The 26,504-nt window shown below is 41.1% G+C and overlaps 1 protein-coding gene across 1 annotated transcript in view; it reads right to left on the bottom strand.

Annotated features, from left to right (window-relative positions):
• Positions 1-26,216, bottom strand: part of USP10 (ubiquitin specific peptidase 10) — a 45,290-nt gene extending 19,074 nt beyond the window's left edge. The window contains exons 1-3 of the mRNA XM_033069869.1: positions 26,141-26,216; positions 7,080-7,148; positions 4,459-4,504 (exon numbers count right to left, since the gene is read on the bottom strand). Of these exons, the coding sequence (XP_032925760.1) occupies positions 4,459-4,504; positions 7,080-7,148; positions 26,141-26,161 (136 nt within the window). The 5' untranslated portion in view covers positions 26,162-26,216. The remainder of the gene's footprint in view (positions 1-4,458; positions 4,505-7,079; positions 7,149-26,140) is intronic.
• Positions 26,217-26,504: the final 288 nt, after the last annotated feature.

Raw genomic sequence — 26,504 nt, 5'->3', positions numbered from 1 at the left:
AGAGAAAGCAAATCTCAGTTGGAGAATCACACTGAATGAAAAAGCTACAAAAGCAAGAAAAACTCTCTCCTAATTTCCCATCACTCAGAAAACAAAGTATGCTCCCCCAAACAAAAGGAGTTCTCATTCTCAACCAGGATGACTTCCTAAAGATCATTTCCTTAAAGACAGCAGAGCATGATTCAGGTTTTCTTAACCAGTTACATAACCTCCAAACCACTGCACAGCTCCTGCACACAACCCCTTTTCAATTCCCCTCTCAAGAAAATCTATTAAAGTCCAATGTCTATAGGAATAGTCTGCATTAAATTGATTGCTGGATAATTTCCTATAAAATATGGTGTAATATTTAATTCCACACTTTTTTCCAGCCAGTCTGTTCAACTGACAATTAAAAAATCCAAGCCTCTGCCTTTTTAACTCTCCCATATGAGAGGTTTGCTTTTTGAGGGGCTGGGTTTGGTGTGATTTATCATAATCAAACACTTACCATAATCCTTAATGAAATCCTTAACAGAAAAATTGAATCCTTAACTGAAAAACTGAATCCTTAACTGAAAAATATATTTATTAATTGCATGGAACAATGCAATTAAAGCTCTTGAGACTCTGGGTTCATTGATAACTTCTTCAATTTTATCACAATTACATTTACTACTATGTGAGAGTAATGGTATAGATGAATCCAGGATTTTATGACATGAAGTACAACACATTCCTCAACATAAATCAGCATTCAGCTTGTACACAGGAGTTGTACTGAAAACTTATGAACTGGTTTTGGTGTTTCATTGATTTATTAAGAAATATTTTCATGCCAGGCTGCAGGATCACAAATTTTTTTCAGTCACCAAGTTCTGCAATTTCCTGGAATTTATTTATTTATTGTTATAATGTATGTGTGCTAACTGGCAACACTGAACACTTCAGCTATTTCTGTAACTATGGAGCAAAGATAGAAAATTAATGAAACAGTTTCAGGAATTCTGAAGGTAAACTGACATTTTACAGCTCTGCAGGTCTGGATGGTATGGATGTTACTGTTTCAAAGACATTACATTTTAATATTTTGTGTTTCCTCAACGATGGGGGCTAAAACAATTTCCAATTTTTAAGATTTACTACAGAACCAAACAACACTAGATATTAGTCCCAGAGGAATTAAGTGGATACAGCACTAAACTTTTAAGATTTTGTGCAACTTACATGGTGCATGACATGTCAACAAATATGTATTTTCAAGTACATCACAGACTCACTAAAAATGAGGTGGATTTTTTTTTTAAACACAACAAAAAGCAACCAACAGTTTCCAGAAAATAAGTTATTCACACACCTAATGAAATAATCCCATGGGAAAACAATGTAGTAGGGAATGTTTGGATATATGGTTCTCAATATAAAAGTTTTGCAATTCTGGATATTTTCTAGAAAAATCTGCTAACAAATAATTTAGCTTTAAAAAATGTGAAAGGTACAAGAATCTGCATAGTTTAATATCAAATGAAGAGTAACATTCAGTATGTGTTGAGGTCTGACTTATCCATGCAATACCAACATATTATGATTTAATGAACAAATTATAAAGATGTTAATTGCTTTTCTGCTTTGATCTATTAACCTGACTAAATGAGAAGCAAACACGTCACATACCAACCTCAATCTTGCTGCCAGTCAGACTAAAGGAAATTTTTTAAAAATAAAAAAGGGTAAAAATTCCACACACATCTGGTTTCTGTACATCATCTTAGGAAGAAAGTGAATTTCAAATTTAATTTTTTTCCCTGTGAGAAAGCATTTTTAACACCCTGTCTGCCATTCAGCAAGCACTTCTGCAATCACTGAAGAGCCATCACCACCCAGAGGAGAGGGTTGAAGTTCCTTTTTTAAAAAATCAGCAGCCTGGAGCCAGGGAGGGGGAAGCTGTGCCTGGTCTGCACTGGAGAGGGAAGGGCTGGGAGAGCTCCTGTTCCTGCTTCATTTACACACAAATGCAGAATTTTGGGGGCTTTAAGGATGTAAATCCACAACAAAACCATTCCTAGTTTATCTGTTTATGGAGTGACTCCTCAGTTCAAGGCTGAATCAAGAGTTGGTTCTTTCTACCCTTTGTTACAACAGCACAGGCAACAGCTGGCAACACCAAATATTCCTCCAACCTTGACACAAATCAATTACTGGGCACATTTCAACTCCTTACCAGTTCAAACAATCCAGGACTTCTTCTTTTCCAAAATCCAAGTTAAAAAAAAAAAAATAGTAACTGCTTCAAAGCAAAGAATGTGGTTTCCCTCCATGGTAAGTCAATCTAGCACAGCCCAAGGTTAAAGCTGTCACCTCTGCACTCCTGTCCTGCTCCTCTCTCCCCAGCAAGCTCCCAGCACTGCTGGGACCCAAAGCTAACCTGGCAAAAATCATCATCTAAGGGAGCATTTTTTTCTAGTTTTGGTGAATTTATCTATTTATTCACAAGAGCCCACCCAGGGCTAGTGGGGAGCAGAAAACAGAACATGTCCTTTACTGTTATGGCACAATGAACATCAGGGGCTGAAACCTTGATGAGCAGAACTGATGTTGTAGCATTTAACACACAAATTAGGAAGTTACAGCTGAGCAATTAATCCTTGCACCTTACAGCAGGTTTAGAATAATAAATTCCAGTAGCTACTGTACAGTTAGTCTATGGAATGACTGGCAGAAACTCATTTGCTGTAAGATTGTGTCAAGTTCATTTGAGAAAAATAAGAGGTAACTTTTTTTTTATTTGTTTTGGTTTTCCACTTTGCTTCAGGGCATCTTTGTTTCAATCTAGTTCACAGCTCTATTTCTGAATGGACTGAAACAGATCTCTGTGCCATGAACAACATGGCACACATATTGAAACAAGCACCAACAGATGCTCCAAGGACAGTCTATGTACAACCCCAAAATGTGTGAATGCACAGTACTAACTAGTGAGAACAGATTAGAGCTTAAGCCATGATTTGATTACTCCTAGTAGGTATTAACAGAAATTCTGATTCTGTAATAAAGTTAAACACTGAAGATAAGTACAGAAAAAAATGAAGACTATGGGGAATGGTAACATGGTAAGTGTGTGTCATTATACATAAATATAAATATTCTGCATAACCAAGCATTCCAGTTAATTTGCACAGCTTCCTATGCAGCCACCACAGTGATAATGTGCATGCACAGTACAGTGGAAGCTTGTTAAAGACATTTTTCAAGCAAAACCTAATTTGCTGTCATTACCTAATCTCAGGGCTGGGAGGGGTTCTCTCAAGGTCTAGGAATGATCTGAAAGACATTTGTACAAACCATCTTTCTGTATGGCTTGTGAACATTAAAATCTCAGTCTGAAAGAACAAAACTTAAATCCAGTTAAACAAAGCAATAAATGACTGGATGCCCCTGTCACCAACAGACAATTCACACCACATGGTCTTTTTAAAGAAACTTTCTAACTCTATTTAAAACTACTCAGGGATCTAAAACTGGTCCTGTACTAAATAAAACTTCTGAATGGTCAGAAGTGCTACTGATCTGCTCTCAAATGAGACCTGTGCTTCTTCTTTGTCACTGCCTATCTTGTTTCTCTTCAAAAGCAAGGCTGAAGTCTCTAAGCACAATGATCAGGTGTCCTTAAACACTAATGTGGAGTCTGGTCCTCTTCTGAGCACTTTTGGGAAATGTTCAGTCAGATACTTCCATGATTTTCTAAGGAGATCTGGAGCCATTTTCATATACATCTGTCTGGGTCTCAGCTTCCTTGCTCTCCTCAGGGAGGAAAACAAAAACTAATTGACCTGCTGCTTAAAATACTGGGGAAGTTTGGTTAAAACTATTCAGAGTGAGGATGCCAGGGCAGCTCCTACCTACCTGTCCAATTCTTGCAACTCTGCAGCACAGTCAGGCTGTAAGAGGTAGGGGTTGAGGCAGAGGAGACCTGTGAGTGTTACAGCTTTAAAAGGGGAACTCTGGCATTTATTTTTACATCAAGTCAACACTTTCATGTAGAGATAAAAAAAACCAAACCAGGATTCTCCAGAAAAACAGCCAAGCCAGGCAGAAACAAGAGTCAAAGGGAGCAGAGAACAGAGCACTGCTTGCAGAGTAGCCTTGCTGTAACTGTTAGAAAATACTCATGCTCTGGCTCTTCAGCCCCCCTCATTTTCACAGCTACATCCCACAGAGTTTCCACAGCACTCTGTGTGGTAGCACAGTGAAGGAGGAGTGAGATGCCCACTGTAATTAGCTGAAGTTCAATGCAGGATTTTCAAACCTCTCACAGATATCATTCAGTAAAGCTTTAAAAACCAACCTGCCTAATATATGCCTATGTAGGTGCTGAAACAATTATATTTAAAGAGAGGTTACAGTAAATCTCAGAAAGTGCCACAACCTTGAAGTTTAAAAAAAAAAAAAATCTGGATTTCTTACCATCATGAAACTTACCTGTGGATTTAATACCACATGAAACTGTTTCATTGTATGGGGGGAGCTGTACAAAAAAGAAATGAAACTTATTTAAAGGCAAAGCAAATCTATGAACATTTCATATCAGTTTTATATGAAACATCCAAATCCTTTAAAAATAACATCACAACTGAGATTTGATTTTGGGAGAGGATGCCTTGAACTCATGTTTCTATATTTATCAAATCCCACACTGCAGCTTCAGGTGTCCTTGCAGATTACCCCAAGTACTGAAAGATAAAGATTAACTTGGTTACACACTGCAGGCTCACCAGCCTCTCAAACAATTCACCTCCCAGCATCAGCATCTTTCTTATAACTCACTTTAGGATGAGGAACATATCCTCTTTTTAAAAGCTGAAGGTAGACCAAATTGGCAAAGGACTGGCAAAACTGGTAAAGTTTTCAATTCCCTAAAGCTACAGATACTTCTATTGCCTTTTTAATGCACTGCAGACACCAGTGCAGCAGAAACCACAAGAAAAATATTCCTCAAATTCCATTGAAAAAGTATATAAAAAAAGACATGCTGTACAATACATCTTAATGTATCATCTTTTCAAGTCAGAAACAAGAATCAGTGGGTCAAGCTCCATATTAATTTTGAACACAAGTTGCATATAATTTTAATCAGAGCTAAATAATCACTCTACATGTCTGTAACAAACAGTTTATGATACACCTTGCAATTTTTTGTTTTTATCCAAAGCAAAGAGCTTCAGAGAATACAAAGATTTTTTAAAAAGCAGTCAGCCTCTTGGTCCCCAACATATCTGCTTAATGAACAGCACTTCTGCAAAGCTGACTTGTTCCATACAGCTGTGATGTGAACCAACCCAGACAACAGGTAGTGCCAAAAATGTAAAAGGGACATTTCAGCCAACAGAACCACACACAATCACCAGGGTGGAAGAGACCTTCAAGATCAGAGTCCAACTCAGCCCTCACACCTCAACTAAACCATGGCACCCAGTGCCACATCCAGACTTTTTATAAACACATCCAGGGATGGAGACCCCACCACCTCCCCAGCACTTGATCACTCTTTCCATAATGAACTGCTTCTTAATATCCAACCCCTATTTCCCTTTAGCTTTAACCACTCCCTTGCCAGAGTGCCCCTGGGGTGTGTGGCTGAGGGACCTCAGAGGGACAGCAGCACATTTGGGGACTGTCCCCAGCACCATGTGTGTCAAACATCACTGCGGCGTTACCGTCTCTGCCTCGTCCTTCTTGAGTTTCACCCTGCCTTCTTCTGACCAATTTTTTACACCAATTAGTGTAAAACTAATAAGCAGCATTTTTATTTCATCACCTAGGTAATTAAAACATTGAACTGAACCAGATCAAGGACAAACTTAAGGAACATTGTTGAACAGCTCTTTATTTTGGCAGCTAACCAGAAGTGGCAGACTGAGAAAATGAACTCACACTGGTTCTTGTGCTGCTGGTTCATACTTTGAGAACAGTTTTACACAAGTCAAGATATGATATTTTCATCATTGGAACAGCTAATGGGGCACTTCAGATGACAGTACAGGGGTGAAAATGTCCCACTGCTGTGGTTGAATTGCTGGTGAGGGAACAGCAGGATCATCACAGCTAACAGATATCACCTAAAGATCCATTCTGCTTTCCACAGCTCTCCCCCCAAAAACCAAGAAATGCTCTTTTTCCTTTCTGCACTTCCCTCACTCCCCACCCCATTCCCTTTGTGCCCTTTCATTGTTCAGCAGTTGATTGCACTAATTATCCTTGGAAAATTAAACGACAGGAAACTAAGTCCCATTAACAATGGTTTGTAAACTGTGACAAAAGGATTTCCCCATCCACAGCTCAAGTGTTCCTTTCCTTTATGTTGAGAGGGCAGGATGGCAGCACCACTGAAATGTTTGAATGGAAATGTCTGGAGGAAATACATGGAAATTGACCCAGAGGAAAATTATTTTTCAAGTCTGGAGATGAGGACAATGGGATAAAACTCTTCTCTATGAAGGAAAATGGTTTCATCATTGTACCAAGAACTAGAGAATAAGAGCCCACAATTCTATGTACTGAGGATGCAATGAACTCCACCACACAAAGACAACTGTTCCCACTCTGTGGTTCTGTGTCACTAATTAGATCATTATTGATGCACTTCTCAGACCTCCCACACAGCCTTGCCTGTGAGCACAGCTCTGAGGGTCAGCAGTGCTCCACCCCACCAAAAATATCAACAATACTGTGCTTCCAAAGGCTGCCCAGACTTAGCAGCCCACCTTGCACCCAAGAACTCTGCTGGGACAGTTCTCAGTATCCACCTCTTAAAAAAAGCCACCAAAACTAAGCTGTAGGGCTGGAAAATTCATTGTCAACATCCCACCACTATTGTCAGTCCAGCTCTGAAAGATGACAGCAGAAGGTGGAATCATTAATTCACAACTAAAAATTGACTTTATATCCACATACCTGGAAAGAAGACTACTGAATGAATTTTTCAGTTTGTAAATTAGCAAGCCAAGTGAATGATAAATATTTGTATTATTGCATTTCAAATTCACACAAGGAGATGGAGCTTTCAAATGTTATTTCTAAAACAAGTTTAAAGGAGATCTTACCTCAACAGAGCATCGTGGAGTCACAAAGAACTGATTAAATTCATCAGGGCTGAACTCCCCAAAAATATACTAAAAATAAAAGAGAAGGATCTTTGTTAAAGAATTATTTATATTCAACACAATTAATACATTCATATTAAAATCCATTAGGATACTAGAATTCAAAAAGACCCAAGTGCTGGGAGTCAGAAACTCCACCTTGCATCCCAACTCCCATCTTGGTTCTTTCCTACATCTTTAGCAATGAACTTTAAGCTCTGAAACTGTAAATTTTCCTTCAAATTCCCACTGGAGGTGATCACAAACTGCTCCTCACCCTGTGACCAGTTTAAAACCATCCTGTGGGGTGAGGAGTTCATCAGCTCATACAAGCCCCAGGCAAAGGCTGGTTTGCTTTCTAAACCCACCCCTCACAAAAAAACCCCAAGAATTATTTCTCCAGAGTTCTGCTAAACTGAGGAGTTACACAAGACTAAATGTGCTGAGGGCACAAAGAACTGAAACTGCTCAGGTGTAGGAAAATACACAAAAATCATAAATTCTCTGTGCCTGAAACTCTCTAACAAACCTCAGATAAAACATCTTTCTCCAGTATTATCTTACTGCAGCTTTGCAGATATTAGATACTCTCTGAAAAAAGTACCTAACAAGAAACTGAATTTACAGAAAGCAGAAGATTCCCAATAAAAAGGCTGGAGCTATTGGCATTTCACAGCTCCTGGAAGTTTCTATCAACCTCCACCTCCAGCCGTAATTGACTGAACACCCAAACATTCAGGACAGAGATACCAGAACAGAGAAAAGTTAAACAAGGAGCTGAATAAACTGACAAAATAGACAAAGAGGACTGAAAAACACCATCCTTGGCATGTGGATAAAAGCAGCAGTACACCACAGCCCCCACTCCCGTTTATCTCCTGCTCTCCCAGGGTCACTCTGGACAATTCTTTGCTCTCCTCCACCCTCCCACACCAGAAAAGCTTTTTCAGCAATGTCCAGTCCTGCTCGTGGTAAATCCTCAGCTTGGCTGTATTGAGGCACAACAAAACCAGAGTGGGAGTTGAGCCAGAGAAAAGAATTCCTAAAATCTGGGAAATCATCTCTTCTGAAGCACAGGCTGCTGCCACACACAATAACCAAATCACAGGATTTTTTTCCCAGACTTTAGGTGGTTTATTCCAAAGGAACTTGCTGTTTACATGACTTACAGCCATCCACATTCATAAATTTCACAGCTTAACTGAAAGCCAAATTCCACAGCAATTACAAACCATCATTTTCTTACACAAAAAGTGATTTATACACACATCACTTTTACATGTGGCAGAGTGTGCCCATGTAATGCCCTCAGGGTTTTTAAAAAACTAGTCATGTAATCTGGTTTAGACTACAAACAGCTCTAACAGTCAAAACAAACTGGAACATCTGTGATTCAAAGGGTGAAGAACAGTTAAACATTTAATGCTTCAAAAACTCTTCCCTCAGCCAACTGCTGCCCACCAAGGGAGAATCCAACAGCCAAACCCAACAGATCCCAAAATTGCACCCGAGTGGCTTCAGAGGTGCTGGCACAGACTCAGCCTTGGTTTATACTTCCAATATAACCAAGGCATTTTTATTCAGCAACATATGAACTAGAATTTATCACATTCCAGAAACAAACCTAAGAAAATCACTTTCTGACTCATCAGTAAAATTATGTTTTAGGAGGTATTTTTGATGCTGTCATGCAACAGAACAAAACAATGATCTCAAGTGGAGTCTATTGAAAGTTATAGAAATCCAACCCTAATTTCTCCATCTAATAATATAATACAGACATTTCATTAACCAACATTTTTAAGGAAAGTATCACAGCCTGGTACCTCTTTCTGAGCTTCTTTTTTAATGAGGAAACACAAGACAAAAGTTAAACAAAGTGATCATTAATACTGTATTAATGAACTGTTTTAATGGTGTATTCATATAGAGAAATTTATGTCTATGCAACTCTTCCTGCATAATTTAAAACAAGACTTTAACTATTTACCAACATTTCATCCTGGTCAGATTAAAGCTCAAAAACCCATCCTATTTGGGCTTGAAATAAATAGAATTTGATCTGATTTGGTTTTATTTACCAATGCTTTAAACCTGCATTAAGTCACCAAAAAGATCCCTGCATTATAACTGAGAGAAATAATGTTGCAAAATAAATTTAAGGCCACAGGACTGATGACACCAAACCTGCCCAGTTTAACCAACCTCCTCTGCCTCCAGTCAGCCTCATCTCCCCAGAAATAACTTCTGCAAGCTGGGCAGAATTTTCTACCCTTTTCAAGACACAACGACGCACTCGAGTGAAAAAACTGTGATTTCACATCCCTTGGAAAAGTATAACAATCCCTACCAAAAAAAACAGGATTCAGAGAGGGGGAAATGTATTTTAAGGAATTTGAAAGACACTGTAACTCCCTGCCTGCTGTCCCTCCATCCCAAGAAATGTGTGTACCCAGCATTCTTCAAGTTACCTGTGTGAGAAAATACTTATTTAGCTCTAAGACAGCAGTAGCACTGCTGCAGTTCTTACCCTGCACCATCAATTCAAATTTAGAAGGTTTTTCCTGCAATAAGAAATTTTAAGCAAGAGCAGACTAAGATCCTATAAAAAGGAGCACACCCTTACACAAATAATCTCATTATTAGCATGAGCTTTTGGGGTCCTAGCTTGTTTGCACACTCAAAACTGTTTCACCCAACCTCAAAATTCTCAAAGTTGCCTCCTTTTCCAAACTGAAAAGTAAAATCTAATGCTTGGAACATCAAACATTTAATTAAATTATTTCCACAGCTTATCAAGCTACTGACAACAAGCATTAATTTCTCCCCCACTCTATAAATAACATTTTAACACATGACAGAGACACATCAGCACGTGTTAATGCTTGGCCAAACTTATTTCAGATGATTTCAATTCCAATTTTAGTATTTTCAAGTGTGTAAGAAACACACTCCCATTCCAACTCCTGATGGCTTTAATGCCCAGCTAACCTGTCCCAATCTCTGATCCTGTACGTCACAACACTTCAAGGTCCCAGGCAGGGATTACAGACGGACTCCACAAGCTCCAAGGAAAAGTGGGAGTCAGACCCAGCTCAGGGTCAGCCCTGGAGCAGGTGAGAGATTGTGCAGTGCTCATAAGCTGCTTGTGCTGCTCCATCACTGCTGTGCCAGGGCAGCAGGAGCCTCTCACCTGCCCCAACAACTGCAGAGCCCCGAGTGAAGGTCGGGCACTGCACGTGAGCACAGAGCTCACCTGGCCCAGCTCTGTTCCCATCACTCACACACAAACTCAGGGCAGCTGGCAACCCACAAATCCAAAATATTAAAAAATATTACCTGTGAAAAGTTGAGGTTTGATTAATAGCTCTACACAAATTTCATTTTAAGACAAAAGTAAAAATAAATTTTAAAAATATCAAGATTTCTTCAACACAGTTTAACATTCAATTGCTGATTTCAAAACCTGATTTTGATTTATAGCCTCAGACAAAAATGCAGCTGTTTGAAAAGCACATTAAAGAGCAGTCAGTGGTGTCAGTGTTCACTTACAGGAGAGCATAGACAAAGTTGAGGAGACCCAGGGTCACACCAAGACTGAATGGGAAGAAAATCTATAGAGAACATTGGGAGAAAGTTCTGAAAATTTCCAAATGCAACGATCCCCCCAGACTAACTTTTAAAGATACCTAATCCCTAAGAGGCTTAATTCAGCCCCATCTGCCCTCCCTCTGCTCCCAAAGCCTCTCTAAGAGCTGGCTGGCTGTGCTGGCTCCTGGAAGGAATCTCTGCTCTTTTGGGGAGCACAAACTTCACTCCTCCCTCTCCTCCCTGGATAATTTAACTCTGCAGAGCATCACTGACCCTGCACTGAGTGTGCTCAGGACACCCCAGCCTGGGCAGCTTCATTTCTGTCCCACAATAAAAGCAGCACCACAACAGTATCAAACAGATCCCAATGACCTTCCACTTGTAACTGTATAAAAAAGCAGAAATAATAACCTCCTCTGGGGTGTGTGGGAAGAATGAGGCCTTGGGAATTCTTGGAAAAAAGGGAGACACAGGACAGCTCTACCTCTGCTACCTTTCCACTTCCTCATCAGGGCTACCAAACTTCTGCTTTGGGATGGAAAAACTTCACCCAACACAAAATGTACTGATGGATATATTGCATTCTGCAATTCCTCAGCAGAAACCCAGTGTGACCATTTACCACAGATGTACAGTGTTAACAAACAAACTAAAATTACCATGATTTCACTCGTGAGCAAACATACACCAACATAATCAATGCTTTGCTTGCACTGAACAATCAAGTATTTCTGTATTTTCCATTAAATATCTTCCATACTGGGGTTCTATAACCAATCACTTTAAAGAGACAATTATCTACCAGGGCTGCTTTCCACACTGGTTTCAACACACACAAGCTCTGAACTTCTGGGAGTTTTCAAATGTGAATGTTTCCCTGCAGATGTTACTTGTATGAGACCAAGGATGAAAATAAAACTAACAGTGCTTGAATAAACCTTCAAAATGAGGTTGTTTTAGACAGGACATAATTAAAATCTTTTCCTTCAGAAACTGACACTAACAACAACTAGCACATTTATTAAAGAAAAAACTGCAAAATTAAACATACTTTATGCCATTCTGAAATGGAATCTTTCCTCATGAAGCTGCTGGTGACATGAGTGTTCCAGTACTTCAAATTTAATTTATTTGCCTTATTTCCACCTATCAAGATTTTGCAATAAAGTTTGGGCATTGAATGCAAAAACACTGTCATACTCTTGGGACTACCAAAAAAACCCACAACTAAATTCTTAAAACTAACCAGTTAAAGAACCAGTTAAAACTGTAGTTCTGAACTGCTTCCTGTGAGACTGAAGACAGGATAAAAAAAGAGCCGCATCTTCACTCTTTTCTTGAATTTAAATTTTTAAGACTAGAATATTACACAAACACTCTGCAGATGAGAATATTCTTTAAAATATAGCATTATTGAAATATGTTTAGTTAGGAATATTGAATGGATGACACTTAAAGCTGGAGCAGTGTTTCCAGCTCACCAACTTCCATGCTCAGTCTGACATGCTGCAAGGAATCAAGTTCCTTATATTGAATCCCTGCCTCTCAACATGAATTCTCTTTAGAAAAATCCTCCTGTTAAACACCTTCCTTAGAGCAAATCCCACATCCTGCTGATTGTCAGAGGCTGGTGCTTCCAGTCACAACAAAACTGGAATCAGTTTCTAACTTAATCTCTGCAGTGTGATTACAGCAGTGTGTAACATCCAGCTGCACTCCAGGGGATTCTACAGCACTTGGAACAAATCACTTCATCAATAACATCCCCTTTACATCTTCAAGATATTATCTGCAGCTAGATTGTAACACAAATTACAGAAAATGAATTAACCAAACAAATCTATCCAAGGAGATTTGTTTTTTACCTCTCAGGAATGAAACCAAAAGTATTTATTTATTTGTGTAATAACTCTGATCACCAAGCAGCATCTTAACTCTGCAGATAAAAGAACTAATTCCAAGGATGGGGGGAAAGACCCCAAAGGGTTAAAATACCTGACCTGCAAGCTCTCCCCATGCTGACTGGGTTTTGCTGTGCTCCCCCTAAGCATTAAAAACCAAATGCTGATGTTGCCCCACTGCCTGCAATGAGAGCTGCACTGGTGTTCCTGTCTGGCAGCACGAACACTGTCCTGGAGGAATAAAAGGAGGATGAGTACGTGTTCCACAGCTGCTTGGCCTAGAAAAAAAGGCAGAAATAGCACTGCTGCTGCATCATCATCCTGGGATCACCTGTGCTACAAGAAAGCCAGGAAAATGAAGTGTCAACTTTGGCTTTCAGAGAGCATTAACGTGGCTTTCATCTACCACCCAACAGCTTCAGATCTTCAGTCAAATCAGTTAAAGCTGCAAATACTCCCACTTCAACTGCTTTTCCATGAAGGAGTTAAAAATACAGCTTTTACAGCTGGATTATTCCTTGCCACCACTAAATGTCTAAGCAGAAGTTTGAACAAGTCAAACTAGTTCATGTTTGAACTGAAATGATGAAATAGCTGATGTATACCCTAAGCTATACTTATATATACTATACATATATAATCTTGCCCACCAAGTTACTCCTACAAAGTGGAATTACTCTTGCAGCTCTGGGATAGGCTGGAGTAGAGCAGGAAAAGGAAGCATTCAGCCAGAAGTGTGTTTTCTGGCAAGGAAAAAAGGGCACATGCATATGACTGCACTTGGGTTTTATTAGCAGAGAAAACACTCTGCCATTAGTCATCCCTGCAGCAAACAAGGCATTGCTTCCTCACCCTTCACTTCTCTCCCAGTTTCTCAAGGTTTATCAGCTTTTTTAGGGAAAATGCAAGAAAAGCCTTCCCAAAGGTTGTCCTTTTCTCTGAGCTGAAATTCAAGTCTTAGTACACACATTACTTCACTGGAGACAAGGTTTTACAAACTAACACATCTCAAGAAACTTATTACTAAAATGCTTTTAAAAGTACAGAGAAAATTATGAAACTGAAAAACAGGTTTGCTGTTTGGGCTTTTTTTAGATTCTGAATTTACAACCAGCATCCCATAACCAGGAGCTATGAAAACCACTGGCCATGTATTTACAGTTGTACCACAACCTAAATAATATTTTAGGCAAAGCATATATCAATATCCCCTCTTTACAAAAAAATAAAGCTGACTTTGATAAACACAAATGTATTCAAACTGAGCCACACTTAAAGGTGGAGCAGTTGCACATTAAAACTTTTAACAGCTGAAAATTCAACAAATTGTGAGCAAACTCTCAGTGAATCTGCCAGTCCTTTATCATTAGCCTGCAGCTCAAAACTAGAACATGAACACATCTCCACAGTGCCTGGAGAAAGATCAGAGCTAGGTAAATGTAGGTCACCTAAGCCCATGAGTCAGTGCAACTCCTCCTGCCCACCATTTAAGTTATCAAAGGCTCAAAAATACAGTGCATGACTGAACCTTCCCTTTTTTCTTTCTCCCCAATTCTGGGGTTTTTTGGATGTTATTATAGAAGGAAGGAGTAACAGATTTTCTACATGTTTTACCTAAATTGATCTGATGGGTTTTATTCCTTCATGAAAAAAAAAAAAAAAGAATTCTCATCCTCAGAAATTCCTTTTCTGGTCAGAGCTAAAGCCAGATAGTGAAGCACAGTTGTGACTGTCACATTACTGGAAGGACAGGTTTCCTGGCCAAATGGCCTTGATGTAATCAAGGGAGCACAACGTGGATCTCAGCAGTTTATCTGGAATATTTTAACTCAAATACTCACAAAAACAGAGCAGGTTGTACTCTTTTTATCAATTATATAACGTACTTCAAATCAAAGCAACAAAGTGAACACTAACTACAGAAAATGCTGCCAAGAGACAAGCCAATTTCTTACACCCAAACAAGTTCTGTTTATGTATGCTCCTCATTCTATCTCCAATAATGAGGTGCCTGTTGGCACTGCTCTGTTTCAAACAGCAGCTGCCACAAAGTGCATCCAGCCCAGGGAAGTTGTCTGTAACATGGTCAGTGCAGTTAGCAGTGGGGAGAAAAACGGAGGGGAAGAATAAAAACCAACCCAGCTCACACAGGCACCACTGCATTTCTGAGTGAGCTGTTCCAGAAAGACTCCTTCCTTCTCTTCCCATGTCCAGGACTGCACCAGCAGAAAACTTCTGCTGCTTCACATGTCAGATTTTCCCCAGCTGATATTCTTCTGTTGCACAAAACAAGAAAGAGCCCACTAAAACAGACACATATTATTTTGTAAATAAACTCAGCATAAGGAGGGCAATGCAATTGTAGCATTTGTACATGATCATAAAGCAATGCTCCTGACAGGAGAATTGTGTCCACATCTTACACACAACTTTTAATTTGCATCCTGTGGCACACACCATTCTCTTGATGAGAAAACACCTTCCCTGCACCTTCCCCTGGGACACAAGGTGGGAACACACGTGATAAAAAAGAGCTGCAATGAAGAGCTGGCATTTGGGGACTATAGCAGGAATACCTGCAAAGTGCATTCCTGGCAGAGCAGAGGGAGGGAACTGAATTGTGAGAGGTGATTACATCAACTCTTGGCTCTGTGGAGGGCAAAAAAGGAATTTCTGACACCTTTCCACCACCACTACAAACCCACAGAACATCTGCCTGTGATAATGAGAAGTAGTAACATTTTCCTATCTGTTTTCTTGCTATGTTAAATCTAAATACAAGCCAAACAAAAATACTTTCCTATCATAAGCTGCAAGCTGGCAGTCCTCCCAAACATCAAATGAGAAAGAAATACTTCCCAAACAGGGAGATGGGTCCTTTTCAGTTCTGAATTCAAGTACAGTGGTTGGTAAAACACCTCTGGCCAAGGCTCTATCTCTTCACACCCTCTAAAAGTTTGAAAACACCAGCTCCAGGTTGGCTGCTCATAACTCAGCAAACACATTTATTTCAAGCTCTGCAGGCTCCTCTTGCACTGAACTAGTTATTGAGTCTATGTGCAAATTGGAAACTCTCCCTATAATGAAGAACAGAAATAATTAAGACTTGCATTATTCTGATTTACCACTGCATGATAAGCTCTGAGGAGAGAGAAGTTGGAACATGAAGTTCCTCAAGAACACAGCCAGTTTAACTACTCTTTTATTACAGGTGGGGCAGGCAAAACAATCCCTCAGTAATTTTATCTAACACTTCCCAGCAGAAAACCCTTGGTGTTGGCCCTTGTTTGTTTTTCTCCTCTCTGCCAAACTAAAATCATTAGGGTTGCAACCTTCAGTGCCAGACACCTTCAGTGGGATGAAATTCTAAGAACATAGTGGCAAAATCAGTTCTGCATCTGGAGAACACCTCAAACATCTCAGAGTTCACCCCAAGTTCCAGGCACACTCCATAAATCCACCTTTTCCTGTGATTTACAGAATCTTTATTTAGCAGCTACTCCAGCAGCTGAGATCCTGAAGGATTGTTCTCCACAAGCTGCTCTCAGCTCCTCAAGGTGGAAACCAGCACATGCATCTTTGCTGCCATCCCCACAGCATCCAGGAGGCAGCACATTCCTCCCCTGGCCAGGCAGGATGCTCTGGGCTGCCGGAACAAAGAGAGGCTTTTCCTGGAATGGCTTCCAGCTCCAAAACTGCAGAGCTGCTCAGCACTGCCCTGCCACAGCAAAGCCTTTCTTCTGTTCTTACTCTGTCTGAATTTACCTCACAGCCTGCTTTTATCTTTCAAATCCATGGTTTAAAGAAGTAAAACTAACAGATCTAGACTGGGATGAGGTTATTAAAAAGAAAAAAAATCAGAAGAGGAGCTCTAGGAGTAAAAAGTGCAAAAATCTGAATTTTAAGAACTGGACAGATGAAATATGGGCACATTGTAAGTAATTCAAAAATATTACCATTGGTTTGATGAGGCTAAAGATTAGGAACAAGAGTTAGATGAAGAGCTGACAGAGAATCTGAAATTATCGGTAGAGGCAGCAAAGGAGAAAAAAAGAAACTGAAAACAGGTTTTGTGCCTGCCAGATAACTCTCCCTTCCAAAAGCTGAACTATCACCCAAAATTCTGGAGTCATGAAATCCTTGTACTGTTGTGAGGAATCTCTTTAAATCCTTCCATCAGTTTATATCTCATACTCCCTCTCTGCAGGTGCCTGGACAGTGAGTGCCCCTTCCATGCAGGTGAAGGTGCCAAACTTACAGATAAAATTCAGGATGCCACCCTATTATTTTAAATATGGAAATTACACTAAAAATTATTGCTTCTAAAATACAGCAAGCAAAAGCAAAGCTGCACAAAAATTCAGACTGTATCTTCATTAGATTCCCATTTGTTTGTGTATGTTTGATATTTTCCTTGCTTATTTCCACTACTCTCATCTTCACAGAGGACAAACACCTCAAGGGATCAATATAGACCCATCCAAGAGAAAATTCCACCCTGGACAGTGAGGAAACTGCTGCTGTTATTTGTCAAGTAAGCTGGAAAACACACTGGAATATAAAGAAAATTGGGAAAGAATGCATAATGTCTGAATTACTGCAGCTAAATACTGTGGAAAACTAAAATCTCCAACAGCACCTCAGCAAACGAGTCACCCACACAATGCTTTTCACAAGCAATTACTCAGGGCAGGATTTAGGATGGCTAAGATTAGGTGAGGCAGAAATTAGCTAGCTGGACTCCATCCTGACAAGGAACACAGATTAGCACTTTTGGAAAGCAGCTAAGCCCACCTGCCCAGGACTCTTTTGATGGCTTAACTTCACATCTCAACCCTATATTTTTGAAGAGCTGAATGCTTAGAACATTTTGCTGGATTCACAATCTCATCTCTCCAGAGGCTGAATGATCAGCAAGGTGATTATTGTCAAATTGAGAAAAAATTATCCAGATGATGGTTTTTGTCTATTTTTTTCCACTGGTGGAAGGAGTGTTAAAGAATTGAGGAACCAGTGTCAAGCAGAACATACAAGTGGCCAGGAACAAGGAAGAGACTTTCCTCTCTGTGAGTTGTGACCTGCCAAAAATGGGTTATCTCATAGAGAAAAAGGCAAAAATAAACCAGAGAATATGTGAAAAACACAATGATTGGTAAATGACTCAGGGATATCACAGAAATGAAACACAACTACATAATAAAGTCTCCAACATTTGAAGTTCAGTGTCAGCTGAAGTTTGGGAGTAATAGTTCTGCAGAGGTTCTTGCTGTGCTTTCTCCTGAAGGAACTCCAGCCCCTTCCAGGATTCCACCAGGTGACACACATGGATGTGGGATGTCCCATGAGACACCATCCCACGTTCAGATTCCCAGAAAATTCTCAGCCATCCACCTCCTCTATCAGCCCAACACGTGGCAGGTGGAAACCTGCGAGGATCTGGCAAAGCCCCTGACAGCAACTTTGTATTTTGAAAGGGTTTGCAAGTCAAAATGAAAATTGGGACACCACACATATGTCACCACCTCCCGAGACTGTTTCAGAGCTTAAGTATCTGCAAAACAATTTTATGTAGATGCAACATAGCTGCTAAAACAAATGCACAATTAATACACTGCTGCCACCAAACCCCAAACAGTAAGCATGCTAAACACTCATATTTTTGAGTAGCAGCACTAAAAACTGGGTATGTGTATGGCAGTAGAAAAAAAGGCTGAAAATTGTCAAAGTTAAGTAGCTCATTTCAAAAGCCTAACACTGATAATGCTGCTACTTTATGTGTGTCCTTGTACAAGATCTTCTGTCAGCATGCAGAATTCTTTTGCACATATGAATGAACAGAATGCACAAACAGCACTCCAGATATTTCCCAACACATTTACAGTCTCAAAGATACTGAAACTATTTTGCTTTCTGAAGGTGCAAAAAGCGATTTAACCAGAATATAGTGACAGATAAAGCCCCCAGTGCTCACTCACAGCTTGGGAGCTGAGTCACCACTTCCTTGGCCTGCTCATCCAGGCATCTCAGAAGGGGAATATCAGAAATATTGACACCCAGCAGGAGCACACACAGCTCTGCACTGGCTCTTCAGTGCAAGCACAGGGGAGCAGCTCTGTCTGCAGTGTCCCTGCTCTCACCCACAGCTCCACCAGCACCTCCTGCTCTCCTCTCCCTCCTCCATGCACGGCTTTGAAGACCCCACACAGGTACTCACAAATTGTCACCTGCCCCACCATGCACACAAGGTTGAGCAACACCCATGAAACCACACCCTCAACCCTCCCACCTCTGCACACTCTGAACCTGCAACACTTTCAAACAACACCAACTGAGGCAGTTTTTGGAAGAACGTGCTTCTCACGGGCCTCACATTGCCTCCTTGGTCCCAAATCTAATTAAGAGATCATGCAACTCATCATGACATTCGGTAAAGCAGTGAGTTACACAATTGTTCAAAATGGTTGTTTTTCAAGTAAGGCAGAAAAATCAGCTTGTATTTTCTAGTTCAGTTTGTGTTAAGTTTCACACTAGTGATGTCTGCCATGATCAATATTGCTACTCAGTAAACACCCTGGATGTGCTGGACACTCAGACCTGCCAACGAGCAGTAGTTCACTAATTGCAGGCATTTTATATTTCAAGCTGTCACCAAAAAAATCAATTTAGAGCGCACACACTTTAAAAAAAATGGTAAAAAACATCTTTGTTCTTAGCTTATCTCCTTTTTAACTACAAAAATCCAACAGAAATTCAGACCAACTGTGAAGTGACTTTACCATGAAAACACACACCCCAGTGGAGCTCTGCTGCTCTGGTACCCACCACTGCCAGCAGCACAAGGCACAGGGGAAAAATGTGCCCAACTGCCCTACCACACCCTGCAGGGCTCAATGCTGATGAGAACCAGGGGGAATCTCCATTTCAAAGATGTGATTACACCAAATCAGAAAATCATATCAGCTCTAACGTGACAATTATTAGTACCAAGTGTAATACACATCCATTGCCTTTATCCCCTCCAATTCAGGAAACTCAGCTGTGGCAACATCTGGAACACCATGGCAGTATCTGCTCATGGACTCACAGCTGGAAGGGTGACCAGTGAGCACCACAGCCCAGCACTGTGCTTGGACTACAGTGAAGTTCAAGACACTGAGACCATGAACCTGTTGACAGGAACAAATTCAACAGCTTTATTTCTTCTGCTCCTCTTTCACACTTCTGGTTCTGCTGCACTCACATTTTCTGTCACTTGCAATGCCAGGATGACAGTTTTATGTATTTCATTCTTTCCTGCTCTGAAAGCACACTAACTGCATAAACTCTTTTTGTTGTTGTTGCTGTCTCAAGTTCTGTTAGGGAGTTCTCACTATGTGTGATGAAATGTGGAAGCCTAAACTTTTTGTTAAGAGTAATGGTCTATGGGCACAGTCCTTAGCTGAGAAGAAAGTGAGTACTGCCCAAGCAAGTGGAAATTGCCTCAATAAGTTATCTTTGACTTTTTTCCAACTTTGTATCAATTAACTACAGTGCTCCACAGACATTTTCGAACAGTTGTGGTTTTGGTTTTGTATCCCAAAGGCAGCAGCAGAACAGAAAGTGAGGTTTTCCATGCTGTAAGGACATCAGAGTGCTATTTCTTACTTTCTTTGGTCAGCCAGCTATTATTAGAACCCATAAGATTTAATGGATAGACTAAGTAGACTGGAACTCAAGAGAACTTGATTCTTTTTGCAATTCAGCTGTTACCTGTGCTGACAATGACTTTTTTCTTTCTGCTTGACTGCCCTTTCCTTTTTACCCTATCTACTCATATCTAAAATGACAAGGCCATCCCACACTATGCAGCAGCCTCATTTTGAACCAAATACCCTCCCTAAGTAACATGGTCCAAAACCATTATTTGAATACAACTAATGTAATTGCCTGCCCCTACCAATAAATAAATTCACTGAACTTTTTCCACTTCCCTCTGCATCCAGCCCTAATGCTTGCACCAAGAATTCCAGGCATTATCAGCACCTTACCTATTGGTCACAGGTTGTTATTGTACCTACAAAGGCATCCCACTCCAACAAAACATTTTCACAGAAACCTTCACTTCTTTGTATGAATGATACACAACTTCTGTATTTTGAGTTACAGTGGCAAATCCATTGCCAGCCTGCAACATTCACCAGGAAAAATGGGGCAGGAAATCTGTGAATCACTACAGCAGGCTCTAAATGTTGTATGAGAAAACATGCCCAGTGCACTGAGGGAATCACTCAGCTATTTTTGCTGGTCTGCTCAGTGGAGTTCAAACAAAATAAGAAGTCTTTCATACACAGAATTCTTTGAAGAAAACCTACTTTCTTGCATGTTTTTTTAAATGCATCTTTTTACACAACCTTTAGAGACATGGTCTTCTTTACAGCTTCTTACAGATGGTGCATTTTTCTCTTCCACCTCAAAGCTGAGCCTCACTTGAGGTATTTACTTTTTTAACAAAGTAAAAAAATTTCTGATCCCTTAAGTGGTTTTCCAGTTTGTGTTAACATTACCCTCGATGGCAGCTGATCTATACCCCTTTCTTTCCTACTATAATTCCAATGCAAATAACACACAGTACTTCTTTTAAAGCCTCCATCCATGATATGAATTCACATACAATACTACAAGCAGCAGAATTCCCCAAAGTGCTCCTGCACATTTCTTTCCTACGGCACAGGCATTGGTGACTACCACAGAATCTCAACAAGCCTTTCTTGATTTGAAGAACAGATGCTTTTTTCACAAGGTGTATGATTCAAAGAAGCCTTACACAAACACTTTGTTAAGGCTACTGTGATTTAATCTTCCTCCTGCCTAACTGCAGGTGAAGAAAAACAGACCTTGTAGCACACACTGAAGATCAATAAATTGTATGCTGTCAAACAAGGAGGAAAAGTTCTTACGCAAATTTAAAATATCAAGAACATCTGGAAATAAATTAGGTATTAGAGAGTCAAATCCAAAATGAAAAGACTAATGTACTTCAAAGTTTTACTCTATTAAAGCATTAATGAATATATTAACATGAGCACTAACAAAACAGAATCCTTTTAAGTGCTTTAAAAATAAGCAACACAGCCCCATTATTGGAAATACTTAAAACACAGGCTTAAATAGCTACATTACAATTTCATAAAACCAAAATAGGGTTCAGAACGCCAATTTTAAACCATCAGACTATTCTATTATGGAATGTCTGAATATACAAACACACACACATGTACACACACACACACTTTTTTCACCATGAAGCATAACCCTTTGTTCCCTAATCCCCAGTTGTATGTTTAATGATCACACATAAAACACTTCCATCAAAAAGAAAAACCGCAGTTCCAGCATGTTTAATTCTTTGGAAATGAACATCTACATTGCTGAAATGGCATTAGAGTGACAAATGACTATAATCCAATGGCCCAAGGCCAGCAACTTCTATTCTAACAGATTTGGCAGTTTTGTACGACGCAGCACGTTGTGTGTCGATCGCTGAACAGAAACGAGACTGCTCAGTTTACCTATCAACAAAACCCCACTTCACTTTACAAGAATTTTAACAGCTACATGAATGGAAAGACCAGCATGTCTGAGCAACTGCCTACAGAAACTGGATTTATTAATAGGTAAATGGCTGGATCCATTCTGAGAAGTCTCCAGATCAGTGCTATAGTCTAGAATGCACAGAATAAATAGCAGTGATTCACAAAACCTGTGGGTTTTAGCCTATTTGCATGCTGCCATATAGTTCCAAATTTAAGTTCTATGTCAGTTTTCCCAGACTTCCTTTTTTTAAGTCAACCAACCCACATTCACCCACTTTACTCTGTGTGGATTCACCATTCACATTTTAGAAAGGCAAATGATCCCTTCTGGCTACCGAAACTCCCAGCCTCAGCTGCAGCCTGAATTCCCAAGATCACCGAAGCCTGGAATAACTGCTCACTCCATGGGCAAAAGATGAGCCCAGACCCTTCTGAGCAATGAAAAAGAAGTGGGGAGAGACAAACCCAGCTTCTTCAGCCCTTTAAAATATGGGACAGCAAGTGAGCAGTAGCAAGATGGGGCACTCACACACCTCCCTCCAATTCCACCCCCAGCAGCCCTTTCCCACAGCCACCTTTTATTTTGTGTTCAGGGTGTCCCCCATATCCTCAGTGGATTTCACAAACCTGACAGAATCCAACTGTCCTGTCCCCAGACACTTCTTTCTGCCCCTGAGGACATTCCAGTGTTACACGTATGTGCACAAGAAACTCATCCAGCTGCATAACAACCATTTTCTGGACATTATTTTCAAGACATCGATTTCCTAATCACCACAAACATCAGGCAAGGCACTGCAAAGGCAGCACAGCACAAATGCCTGCAGACTGTTTTTTTCTTTTTTTTGTCTTCTAGAAAGAGCCCTGGCTTAGGGAAACATCAAACTACACCCTGGCAGGGAGCAGCCCTCCAAGCCGGCCATAAAAGAGGCAGTTTGCAGTGCAGTATTTCAGGGAGTCAGGTTGCATGCCATGTTCCGAGTTCCAGTTCTTCTGGTTGCCAGGCCAGACACAACCTGGGTGAGGATGAGCAGCTTAGGAGCTTGTTCAGCTTTTTTCCTCAACTCAAACTCGCCTGGTTTTCACTTCAGCTGGGTTTGGGGGCAACGTGGTACATTTAAAATGGCACCGAGTTCATTTGACACCACGGTAATGGTGAAAGAACAAAACAAGCATAAATGATTCATTCTGCTCTGGTATCCTTTCTTCTGCTTAACTTGTTTTCACAGGATTTACAAATGATGCATCTGTGTTAATTCTTTCTATGAAAAACAATAGAAAAAGTGGCTAAAACAACTGTTTATACAGTTCCTACAGAGTTTTATTCTTTCCAAACAGGGAAATAGTTTTTAAGCTGTCTTGTCTTTTTTTTAAGAGATTTTTAGCTGCCCTTGATGACAAGTGGTTTTAACTGGATCAGCTTAACATCTTTAGTGTCATGGAGTGATACAGCAGGTTTACTTCTAGCTCACCTTAAAAAAAGGACAGACTGTGAATACAGGCAGCACACAGCCAGCACCACTTAAACCTCTCACGAGATGATTATGAAATAGTGACATGGAACAGAGGTACAAACCAGCAATATCTAAACTGTGCTATCCACCTCTTCTGTGCTTGCTGAGCTGGCCACCCAAAATCAATGTCCCTATGGAAATATTCAATATGATGGTGTTTCAGGATTCATTTGTCACAGTGTGCAAACTGACTGATGAGATATTTCTGCCCACGATTCCATGAATCCATCCATTGGCAGAAATCTGACTCGGCATTTTAGCTGGAGGAGCAGCAGGATTTTCTTGGAGATGTTTTTTCCCCCTGTGTGACAAAAAATGCCTCAATGATGGTACACCCACATTAGAGATATGGAAGAACACACTTTTGTCTGCTTCTGCATCATGACATGAACATAATGACTCAATAATCTTATTTAACTTCTACTCAGAACAGGCAACTTTTAGCAAAATTTTCTTCTTTTTTCTACTGATCTGCAACACTACCCTCCTAAAACAAAAAGGAAACACCCAGATCTAAAACTGCATCCCTGAACTTATCTTCAGGTTTTCCATCCCAAAGGGTCCAAAACATGGTTGCCTTAATTCAGCATCACAGCACTGTTCTGGAAGATGTACTCACATAAATCCTAGACAGCATCTAAATAAACTGCTAAATTTGAAAGGAAAAAAACAAAACAAAACAAAATAGGTTGTGTTTAATAACATGAACAAAGCATCAGCTAAACAGTATCTTACAAATGTGCTTCCCAAATGATACGTGTTCCACATTATATAGCAACTATGTAATACAAATAATATATTTTAACTTAAGCAGCAACTCTAAAAATTTTAACCTTTTAAACCTTTACCTACAGAGGGGGATGATTTAAAACAGTCTATGCTCAAGTTACTACTAAAGATGAATTTGCAGCCCTGTTTTCATTTCAGCTATGGAGCACTTCACCATAAACTAAATCATCAGCCTGACTTTTTTTTGTTTTAAAGTACACCAACATAATTATGTACAGACCAAAACACATCATTAACTCCTCTAAATCGTGAATAAACTGCATTTTAAACTCCAAATGAATCAAACTGACGTGAATCAAACATGCACTGCTGAGAGGGGAGAAAGCAGGGAGTGAAATAACTCTGGAGCTGGACACTGAATGTCTTCTGATGTATCTGCATTGCAAAAATCATTCACTGGGACAGTAAACAAAAGGTCCAAAAGCAGAGAGTTTCCTTCACTTTGAAATGAAACTTGAAGGACACAAAATTTTAAAATTAGTCTTAAATTTGAAACAAACTCCAGACACTGCAGCTGCCTTAAGAACACCCGCACTAACAAAAGCACTCACGTTTTTCTCTCAAACATAAATAAACCAAGCTGGACAAGAAATGTTGGTATAGTTTTCACCGATTACAAACTTCTTTTAATGGAAAAATCAGTGTCAGTGCCACCAGAGAACACCTTCATTTGATGTATAACTTAACTTCATTCAGAAAAAAGAAAGGAAAAAAAACAACAAAAAGAAAACACCAAACCCCACAGAATCCATAATAAAGCATCACCCTGCTCGAAATGACTTACATTTTATGAAATGTGCTTTCTATGACAGAAACACCGATCCGTAACAAAATTACGTTTAACGCCACCACAGTTTTCTAAACTTTATTATTTGCTAAACAACAAAGTTGCTCCAAGTCTTGCAAATAAAACACTCCAGTGCTCCACACGCTTCTCCTGACACTCACGCTTTCAAGAAAAACCTTAAGGGAAAGAAACAGCGAAGCGAACCCATTCAATCATTCGCTCTAAGCACACACTGGATTAGCCCAGGAACCGAGCTGTAAACTTCCAGCGAAAAACCACCACGACTGCAGTTTTTTTTCCACTCGGTGCACAAATGTCCGGGCTGGTTCAGCCAGTGGGATCCAGGGAATCCGCACACGCATCCCCGTGCACGGCGATCTTGCAACACTCAGCCCTTTGCACCCCGATGCGCAGGGGTTTATCGAGTGTTTGGGCGGGGGGGAGGGGGGAGGATTAGTTTACAAATCTCCTTATTCCCTTCTCGTTATAGAATCGCTTCTGCCTCTCTCCCCCGCCAAAAAATAAAAAAGAGCGGCCGGAGCGATGGGCTCCGTGCGAGGCAGCCTCGGGCGGGGGCTCAGCACCGGCACCCCCCGGCCCGGGCCCCGGCGTGCTGACACCGACCCCGGCCCCCCGCACCCGGGACCCCTCCGCGATGGGAATTCCGCCCCGGCAGCGCCGGATCCGCCATCCCCGCGGGCAGCGAGGCCGCCCCACCGCCCTCAGCACATTCAATGAACGTGCACAATCACCCTGGGCCTACTCTCGGCCACCACGCTCCCCCCCCACCCCGGGGCCCGCCCGCCGCCGGGAGCCCGGCGGGGTCCGGGCGCGGTTCCGCAGGGGTGCCCGCGGGCCCGGACGGTACCTGCGCGCCGTGCAGGGCCATGGCGCCCCGCGTCCCCGGGGAGCTCGGCGGTCCCGGCCCCTCACGCCGCCGCCCCCGCCGCCGCCATCTTCTCCCTCGCACGCACCAGCCGGGCCGGGCGGGCGGGCGCGCGCCGCACCGCGCATGCGCAGTCCCCGCCCGCCCCGCTGCGCGCGCACGGGGCGGGAGCTGAGGGCGCCCAGCGAGGAGGGCGGGAGCGGCTCCGCCTCCGTGAGGGGAGCGCGGGGAGCCGCGCTGGGACCGCGCTCCGGGCGTCCCCGTGAGGGGCTGAGGGAGAGGGGAGGGTTTGGAGAAGGGAAGGCTGAGAGGATATCGTTAATGCATATGAATATCGCTAGGGTGG

The sequence above is a fragment of the Catharus ustulatus genome, chromosome 11 (genome assembly GCF_009819885.2).
Source record: "Catharus ustulatus isolate bCatUst1 chromosome 11, bCatUst1.pri.v2, whole genome shotgun sequence".
NCBI classification, from domain to species: Eukaryota; Metazoa; Chordata; class Aves; order Passeriformes; family Turdidae; genus Catharus; species Catharus ustulatus.
This window is presented reverse-complemented; position numbering and strand designations above follow the sequence as displayed.